The sequence below is a fragment of the Peromyscus maniculatus genome, chromosome 10, assembly GCF_049852395.1.
Source record: "Peromyscus maniculatus bairdii isolate BWxNUB_F1_BW_parent chromosome 10, HU_Pman_BW_mat_3.1, whole genome shotgun sequence".
NCBI classification, from domain to species: domain Eukaryota; kingdom Metazoa; phylum Chordata; class Mammalia; order Rodentia; family Cricetidae; genus Peromyscus; species Peromyscus maniculatus.
In genome coordinates this window covers 15,736,276-15,746,285 of record NC_134861.1, presented here as the reverse complement: position 1 = coordinate 15,746,285, position 10,010 = coordinate 15,736,276, and the positions used below count along the sequence as shown (strand labels likewise).

Sequence of the window (10,010 nt, the reverse complement as noted above, 5' to 3'; positions counted from 1 at the left end):
GAAATTGTAAAGCCGTCATGCAAGTTGCATGCTGCAGGCTGCTGTATGTGGCTGAGCATAGCTGTGAATGTGGTCCTACACACAATTATAAATTTACTTAGCACATTATAAAATTCTTTAGCTACTTTCTTGTAACTTGACTGTGCAGTTCTCAAACATAATTTTATAGATGATAACATAGTGTTGCAGTGTTAAAAGGTTGGGCATGCCTGAGGCCAACATGACCTTATCACCTTCAGTGCCTTGGACTCATTCCGTGAACTCTGTGGCTCAGCTTTGTATTCCATAAACTGAGGGAAATATTTGTCCCATTCTCAGCAGATCTTCTGATTAAACTCCTTCTCATATCTGAAATGCTTAGACCATTCTCTGACTCACTGTAATTGCTACACAATTGCCAGCTATTGTTATTATTCTATTGTTCCTATTGATAAGCTTCTTGAAAACAGGTTTCAGTTTCATTCCTTCTGAGTTTTCATTATTTTGTTGCATGTGTTTCATTTCTATTTTTACTAGGAAATTCCAGCAGGATTTGTAATCCAAATTTACATGAAGCAATAAAGGATTCAATGTTCTCCCAGAACAAGAATATCTTTCTTGTCAGAACAAGACCTCCTCCTATTTGGCAGACACCCCAATGGGGCTATTCTGTCAAGTATTATTGTGCACTCACTCAGCCATAGAGCAGGCGATCTTAGAAGGAGAGAGATCTGCTTCAGCAACGACCAGAGTGGTCATTTCATGGCCTATGATTAGGGTCTCTTCTCAGAGCTCTGGTGAGAGTCATTACTGACCCACAGCAGGCAAAGGCCATGGAACTGTGCTTAAATGATATACATTTTCTCTTTTTCATGGTCCCAGAATCCAGTCTCTCAACTTTTCTCTACAGCTCATGAAACCATGTCAAACTTATTTTCTAGTTAATTCTCTATTTGCTACTTACAGTTTCTCAATAATCCCACACATCTCTACAACGTATTCTCAACATTTACCTACACATGTATTATAACAGCAGGCTATCTTACCATCAGAGAAGGATTTACTCAAAACTCATGTAAATTTATTCCTGCTTCTACACAAAATATAGCACTAAAAGGCTATATTCTGAGTGAAGACAAGTTTTATGATTTTTTTCAAAATGATAGTAATTTTTGCATGAGACAATCAGACCTAGATTCACAGAAGACTACTGTAAAATACCCATGCATATTATGGTGCATGTAAAAGCAATTGATTCTGACACATTGCTCGAACCCAATTGTAAATCAATCACCCTTTCAACTTAGAACGGCAAAACTGGTGTCTTTAACATGTAATGACTGCATGGGTGCCCAGACAAGTGTTAACAGGTTAACAGTTCATTAATAAACACAGCCAGCTTGCACATGTGAACACGCACGAGCACACACACACACACACACACACACACACACACACACACACACGTGCGCGTATGCATGCGTGCACACATATGCACATGCATGATAAACTACAAGGTGTACACAAGATGAAGACATATCTATTAATATGTATATATACATACACATTCAGGCATATAGCAATAATAAAGTGATAGTATCATGCCCTCTTGCCTCAAAGAAGTTGCAAGTCATACTTCGAGAAACTTCAATATTCCCCCTGATTTCTTCTTTCTCTTCTTCCCATCTCCTCATTATCAGTTATTTTCAAAAGATTCCAAGTCAATCTCATATTAACATTGAGGTCCAGTTAGATTAATAAACTTACACACATAAAATTGCTATCTTTTAATTATACATTTTTAAGATGAGCAATTTAGCATGGTATAAGCTATTTTATTGTTTATCTTTATCAAAATTTAATTTACCCACTATAAAATACATAGATCATGACTATGAGTTTAATGGATTTCACAAGTATATTGTCTGTCATATAAACCACAGTCAATATATAACACTATTTCATCACTTTGGAAAATGTCTTCAGTGTTTTTTCTATCAGCCCTGTGATTTTGTAACCACCAATATGATTTTTATCATCAAAGCTTAACTTTGCTTGTCAGAGTCTCATAATCATGCACTGATAGGGATTCCTTTATCCCCAGCTTCACTCATTCAGCACATTTCTTAAATGAGTCAATGTTCTGCATGTGTTAGTAGTCATTCTCTGTACTGCTGAGCAATAACCCATGAAGTAAGTAACCAGTTTCCTAGGTCCTCTTCAGTGAACATCCACTGTTCACAGTTTGTACCAATTATGCCAAAGAAAAAATGATTCTGTAAATGTGCTTGGAGAAATCTCCATGTAGACATCTGCAATCACTTTTTTTTTAAAAAAATGTATCTAGTTTTGGAGTCAAGTTTATAAGAAACTGTAGACCAAAGCCGCTCACCAGTTTTTCAAAGCAGTGCTATATTCCAACCAGCACCGTACAGTGGGCTCAAGCCTCAACTGTTGTGCACATCAACCAACTTTACTTGTTGTCAGCTTTTATACTTTCAGTCCTTTTAGTGGCTCTGAAGTGGCATCGAATTGCATTTCCCTCATGAATAAGCATGCTGGGCATTATTTTTTTTTTCTTTGCAGGAAAAAAGCCAACGTTTATTACCCGGAAAGCATGAGGGGAAACAATGGCTGGTGGATGAGATAGCTTTTGGAAGACTTACTAGTGAGCAAAGGTCAAGGTGGCCTGAGACACCTGCACCCCGGCCTGTGCCGATAAGCTACATTTGGGGTGACCAGCTGTCTGGGCAGCAGTATATGACTCCTCCTTGTCTCCAGTTCCCCTGGACATGACCAGATGATTGTTCTCCTTGAGGCTGTTGAGATGACCATAGTCTATCACTTTCTTTGTACTTTGCGGTGGGTCACAGGCTCTTTGGACAACACTGGACTGTTGTTTGCTTCCAATTTCTCTATATAAGAATGGGTGGTTGTGCTCCTTGGAGTTGTTATGTGGACAATAGCCCATTCTACTCGTCACTTTAATTTGATCTGGGTCACAGGCCGTTTTGCTACCTGTGCCTGACTGCTGCTTGTCTCCAGTTCTCCTGTACAGGAATGAATGGCTCTTCCCCTTGAGGGTGGGGAGTTGGTTGAAGTCCATTTCTCTCTTCACGCTATTCTGATGTTGATCACAGGCTTTCTGGGCATCAACACTCAGCTGCTCTTTGTCTCCAATTCCCCTGTATCTGAGTGGATGGTTGTGTCCTTTGGAACTGGTGTGGGGACCAAAGCTCATTCTTCTCACTCTTCTGCTTTTCTTTGTGTCATAGAGACCCTCAGAAGAGTGGGAAGAGAAACTCAGTTGGGATGTCAGTGATTCCACTTCACACCATTGTGCCTTTGATGGGTCCTCTATATCAAGGCCCAGCCTGTCCATCACGACCTGTATCATAACTTTCATGAGAGATTGCACTCTGGCTGCCAAATTATAGATGAGTTTGTCTTTTGTGACTACCTCCTGAGTCTGTATAGTAGATGATGGGTCGTTTTCATTCTTCAGAGAATCCCCCTGCTCCTTGTCTTTGGCATGGAGGTTGAGATATTGTAGAATATTCCTTACCATTTTCTTCAGAAAGCTTCTTTCAGGAGACTGTTTGTTTCTCGGCATATCAGGGAAGGGCTGACTCTCAGTAATGACTGTATCCTTGGACTGAGTAGAGCTATTGTGGCCCTGGGCTTGGGAGAGCCCCATTCTCCCAAGATTTTCTCGCTGGCTTTTGACTCTGGATCTCATGCAATCCTTCCTCTCTTCACTGGGAGGAAATATTTTGTGATTACTTGCTTGAATCTTATCCTTGGGGACACTGAGCTTCTGAGTCTTTTTGCGGTGATTTCTCCTCTTGAATACATCATCTAGGCCCTGAGAAGTCTTGGGATTTTTGGATCTGTTCTGGAATCTGTGAACTGAGTGCTGTGTAGGCAAACTGACTGTGGTGGGGCACACAGCACTTTGACCATCTGGAAGGAGCCCAACCGGCCATGACTGTGACTGCTCGTTTGATTTGAAGTCAACCTCTCTAAGCACCTGTGGTTTTAGAGCTAGGCCACTTGAGCTCTGTGGACATGTTTGGAAATGGCCTTGGTTTCTATTGGCCTCTACAGATTCAAAATCTCTGAGATTGAAATTGATGTTTTGGCCATTGGGAATCTTGCTGGACCCAAAAGTCACTTTCTGTGGAGAAGGTGTCTCTTTTATCACCTCCAAAATTCTGTTGGTCTGCTTGGTCACTGAAGATGGGGTCCTTACTTCAGGTTCAACCATTGTATCACTCCAACAGGGATGTCTTGAGGCCATATTATCAAACATCTTCCATGGTTCATGCCTGACAATTCTTGGACTGGTCCTTGGTTGCAGGCTGCCTCTTCCAATCCCTCGGATGATCCTGCTCTTCTGGGTTTTTGCCAGGAGGCAGTAAGCTTTGGCTCCAGTGATTAGGTTGCTCCTCCATATAACTGAATGGGCCTTGAGGGGCCCTTGGCTGGCAGCTGGTAGAGTGGTTCTTTGAATATCCTGAACCTCTGAAGGTGACTGAGCAAACAGAGGACTCTGCAGCCTGGAAGCTGATACAGTTTCTATCCTTGTCCCTCCTGGATCTTGGTGATGCAATTTTTCCAAGATTGTGGCAGTCTTCAGACAGTCCTCTGACTTAGAAACAGAGGAGGGTGAGGTGGGATACACAGGCTGGGGAAGGAATGAGGCTGGAACCCCTGGTTGGGTGAGATCACTTGACACAAGAGTCTGTAGATAAGATTTCCATCTGTGTTTCACACGAAGCTGTTTGATGCTTGAGTCCAGCTTCTTTTGAGTTTTTAGGTCAAGGAAGGAAAGCTCCTGGGTGGTGTTCACACGGGACAGCTGATCTGTCCTCATTGCAGGATTTCTGGGTCCCAGACCCTGCCCAGGGGTGCTGCTTGAAGTGCAAGGCAAGTCTTTGGCCCTAAAACTGGGGCCTTCCTTGATGGGGTCATGTACATTACATTTTGCTGGGCCCCTCTTTAAGGGCATCCCCAAGGGCACAGACCTCATCATCTGACTCAATTTGCAGCCTTTGGAGTCGAGGATGAAGGGCTGATCAGGCTGCGAGAGTTCAGGCTTGTTCTTGGACTGGCAATGACTGTTGGCTGGTAAATGTCCCTGCAGCTGCATCAGTTCCTGGGATGGGAGGAACTTGAAGGGGGGACCTTGTTCTCTCACCTTGGACATGCTGTATTCACTGTGTGGCTCCTCAAGTTGCTGGAGGATCTGACAATGCTCAGGAGCGATGGAGGCTGACCTGATAGCTTCAGCAGGTGGGATGTCCCTGGGCAAGTTGTGAGTGGGCTGGCTAATGGCTGCTTGATGTTTTTGGACATTAGAGCCTATGGTATCTTTTGACCCCTGATCTTGCTGCCAGGACCAGTTTTCAGTCGGGAGGGATGCCAATACTTTCATCTCACTGTCACGACATGTTGTTCCATAGACCCCACTTATGGATGCAGAAAATGCTTGGTTTGGTATAGAGCTTAGGAGGTCATCTAGTGTCTGGACCTCCGTCACATCTGCCAGGCTTGATGTCACAAGCTGGTCGGGCAATGGCTGGGCCTGAGAAGTCTGTGGAGGTCCTTGGCCCAGAGGTAGAGCTGGGGAAGGGCCATGTGTATTACAGAATGGTGAAGTTTTGGTTGCTGCAGAGGAAGATCTCCTGGAGACCCAAGCAGTAGCCACCACTGACTCAGAGAACACAGAGGACATGCTCCAGAAAGTCTGGCTAAATTTCCTCTGCATAAGATCCTCCAAGACCTTGAGGTAAGACAGTAGCTGAGAGAGGGGAAGCTGATACAGTTTCTTACTAGAGTTCCAAAAGGCATGTGGTGTGGAGTCCGGTAAAGGATTATTGATGGGGATTTCTGCAGGTTGTGAAGCATTCTGAGTGTCTTCCACATTCTTTCTGCAATCTCTGCAACCTTTTGCAGAAGCATTTTTCTTCCTGGTCTTGACCTGCCTCTTCTTCCTCCTCCTCCTCACCTTTGGGGTATTCTTTCTACTCCCAGGTGGTGGCGATACTGGGTATGTCTTCAGGAAGGGCATCAGTAGGAAGAAGAACCCCACTCCACACATAACTCCGAAGATCACATCCATTTCTGTGAAAATGGACCTGAGGCTCATCCAGGAGTCACAAAGGCTTTTCAGCCAAAGGAGAGAACTCTCCATCTTCTGAATCGCACTGCAGCTCTCAAGCCACTCAGTCCTGAGGGTACAGCTTGAGGCTTGTCAGGAGGGCTCAGGCCCACATCACAAAGCTATGGTCTCCTCATCACAAAGGGCTTCTGGCAGGATGGAGGAAGCCACAGCCCCTCCCCAGTCTGCAGCCCAGCAGACCCTCCTGCCTCCTAGGGTCCCTGTTCCCTCCTTCCAAGTGCTCCTGCTGAAGCAGTCAAAGATAGATCTTCCTCTTTGCTTTGTTCTCTCCCCCTGAGCCCCAGAATTTCTGTCTCCTGGAAGAAGTCTGCTTGACTCCATCAGGTTCAGAGCTTTTGACACATTGAGCTTCTCTGTGGAACTTGACTTGTGTCTCAGGGATTCTCGCTCTCAGGATGTCTTCTGTCTGTTCCCAATCAGTGCAAGGTGGGCTTATGACCCCAGTGGTCACTGGTGTCACAGGGGGCTGTTTTCTTGGTAAGGGGGGGGCATTACTTTTGTGTGTAGTGGGCATTTTTATTTTGTCTAATAGCCAAGACTCATGGAAGAACTAATTCATCTCTGCCCAGTATTTCCATAGAAAAAAAGCATCACTGATCCCACACATGAACTGAAAATAATCAGGAGGTCTACAGAGCCAAAGAATCATGTGGGACTCACAGGACAGTGATCATGGAATGCAGAGCATTTCAATTATGCATTTACTCCCCTTCCTGTGGTTCAGCTGTTTTCCTCTGTGTTCCCCATAAATCTTCCTTTTCCTATTCAAAGAGATTCAAATTAGTTCCTGCTATATTCAATTTTAACAGTCTAAATTTGGCACTTAAGTAATGCCAAAATTGTTTGACTATCAGATTTTAAGCATTTTGCAAGTGTCAGGAGTTATGGAGAGGATGTGCTCCTGAATGTTCATCTCTACTAATTAGACAGCACTCTCTTTATTTAAAGGAAATTGAATGTACATGTATAAATGCACACACACACACACACACACACACACACACACACACACACACACACACGCTTATATACATACCAAGTAGCATCCTAATAATTTTTGAGGAAATAGTCAAAGTAGCTTCTATAAATTTTGGAAGGAAATGTTAGTATTATATAAAGACAGAAATGAGATAAAACATTTGTCTGAGCTTGGGGAATCCTGCTGAAGAAAGAAAGGATTGTAAGAGCCAGAGGGACAAGGACAGCACAAGAAAACAACTAACCTGGGCTCATAGAGACTGAACCAACAACCAGGGAACCTGCATGGGACTGATATATGCCCTGTGCATATATGTTACAGTTGTATACCTTGGTCTTCTTGTGGGACTCCTGACAGTGTGAGCAGTGACTGTCTCTGACCCACTTACTGGCATTTTGGACCCTACTCCTCATATTGGGTTGCCTTGTACAGTCTTAGTACAAGGCAAGGTGCTTACTCTTACTGCAACTTGATAAGTCATGTTATGTTTTGTTGACATCCATGGGAGGCCACCTGTTTTCTGAATAGAAATGGAGAAGTCGATGGGGGGGCAGCAACAGTGGGGGGGGCTAGGAGGAGGGGAGGGAGGTAAAACTGAGGCTGGGATGTGAGAGAGAGAGAGAGAGAGAGAGAGAGAGAGAGAGAGAGAGAGAGAGAGAGAGAGAGAGAGAGAGAGAAATAAATGAGTATGTGTTTTTCAACAAGGTTGTGCCCAGACATGAAAGCAGTAAGACATGTTGGGAAAAGGAAGCAATTCAGAGAAAGTGGAAAGGAGAAAGAGAGGGAAACAGAGGATGAATATGATCAAATGTATTATACATATATATGAACTTTTCAAAATATTTTTAAATGAGTATAAGTTTGTTAATATTTTGAACTCAATATTCACTGTACTGATACTTTATTTTTAAAATTAACTTACTTACTTTTAAGTCCCACATTCAATCATTCACAAAGAAATCAGTTTTATTTCTAATTTACCAATCTGTGTATTCTTTTCTGCCCTTCCCTTTCTGGGTGTATTAAATAAGATGCAGCATGGTGTTGCGTAGGAGTTGTGACAGCATGCAGCATCACTCTCAAACTTAGGGAAGAATCATACAGTTTCTCCACATAAGTAAGACACTTTTTTTCAAGATATTTGTAGCTGCTCCTTGTTAAGACTCGTCCCTTGGATTCCACTTTTCTCAGAGCTTAGTGTTTGTATTATTTTTCTATGAATGGGTACCAGACTTTATGAAATGTACTTCCCAGGATTTACCTATCTGAAAATATTGTTCTTCATGGCTAGCAAGTTGGCTCAGCAGGAAAAGGTACTGTCCAAGGAGCTGGAGCTCAACCTCTGGGACCTGTGTAAAATTCAAGGAGAGAACTGACTCCACAAATTTGTCTTTGACCACCACACTCAAGTCATGCACAGGACCCCACCCCATCTCTCTCTCTCTCTCTCTCTCTCTCTCTCTCTCTCTCTCTCTCTCTCTCTCTCTCTCTCTCTCTCTCTCTCTCCTCTCTCTCTCTCTCTCTCACACACACACACACACAAATGAATACTAATAAATCAATACAGTTTTTCTTTACTGGGCTATTGATATGAGGTATGGCAATCATTGATTTTCAAACTATGGATCAGAGTTGTATGGCTGGAAAAATTCCATGTGATCATAATATACATTTCACTATACACAGTACTGCATTCAATATATTAGTACTTTTTCAAATACTTTTACACTTATTTGTAAGAGATACTGGGCTATAGCATTTCTTTCCTGCAATGTTTTTGTTGGTTTGAATATGAAAGCTATGCTAGTTATTTAGAAGTTATGTTAGTTATTTCCATGTCATTTTGACCGTTACCTGACAGGACCTCTTATGGAAAGGACAGTTTACTTCCATTCACAGTTCAGCTTTCAGTCCATCTTATTGCAGGGAGCATGGTAGAGATCATGGTGATGAAAACTTGTGACAGAGGCTCACCATCCATGGTGGCAAACAAGGAAATACAGAGCATGACTAAACCCAGGACTATTATAACCTTCAAAGATCCACAGCGAGTGACCTCCTTCCCACCAGCCAACCCCCACTTCCTAGAGGTTCCATTCCCTCCAAATAACAGGACAAACTGGTGACTGAAGATCAAAATCATGAGCCTATGTAGGACATTTCATATTCAAATGTTAGCAGTCATCCAGGCTAGGATTTTACGGATTTTATTGCTCACAGAAGCCAGCTCAGCTTTTACAGATTTTCTGTCATGTTGTTTCTCCAATTCTTCTGATCTTTGTATGGATTTCATGCTTTTATTTTCCTCTTATTAATTTGGATTGAATTTCCTCCTCCTCTTTTTTTCCTAGCTTCCAAAGGTGAAACTATTTTTTATTTTGTTATTATTATTGAGAGATTTTCTATTCATTTTACATACCAAATAAACACAATAGCTACTGTCCACTCTGAGAGTCCTTACTCACCTGCAACCAGGGTACTCATGGTGCAGTTTATGGGTGAACTTCAGGGTATTCTTGATTCCCCAGATAGTTTTTGTACATGTAGTTATATAAAAAATATGGCTTTTCCAAGATGTTAATATGGTTATATCATGTGGAAAAGTAAAAAGAATGGGTAAATGATCCAAAAATTTGCATAAATCCTCACTTTTTTCAGTGAACAAATAACAGATATTCTTTCTGAAAGATCTAAGAGCACAGACCCAACATTAGTACAAAAATGGTTTCATTTAAAATTTTTAAGGCTTCACTATTCTCTTTATTTAACAAAAAATGTGATTAATCTTTGAATTTTTGACATAAAATATCTAGTGTATTAAATCAACCAATTAAAAACTTCATCATTAAATATCTGCATCTCAGAAAA

At 42.1% G+C, this 10,010-nt stretch overlaps 1 protein-coding gene across 1 annotated transcript; it reads right to left on the bottom strand.

Annotated features, from left to right (window-relative positions):
* Positions 1-1,861: 1,861 nt before the first annotated feature.
* LOC102926045 (spermatogenesis-associated protein 31E1-like) lies at positions 1,862-8,496 on the bottom strand. The gene is made up of 2 exons (XM_042285596.2): positions 8,404-8,496; positions 1,862-6,924 (listed from the first exon to the last, which is right to left on the bottom strand). The coding sequence occupies exon 2, from the start codon at positions 6,173-6,175 to the stop codon at positions 2,645-2,647; it is 3,531 nt and encodes a 1,176-aa protein (XP_042141530.1). The 5' UTR covers positions 6,176-6,924; positions 8,404-8,496; the 3' UTR covers positions 1,862-2,644.
* Positions 8,497-10,010: the final 1,514 nt, after the last annotated feature.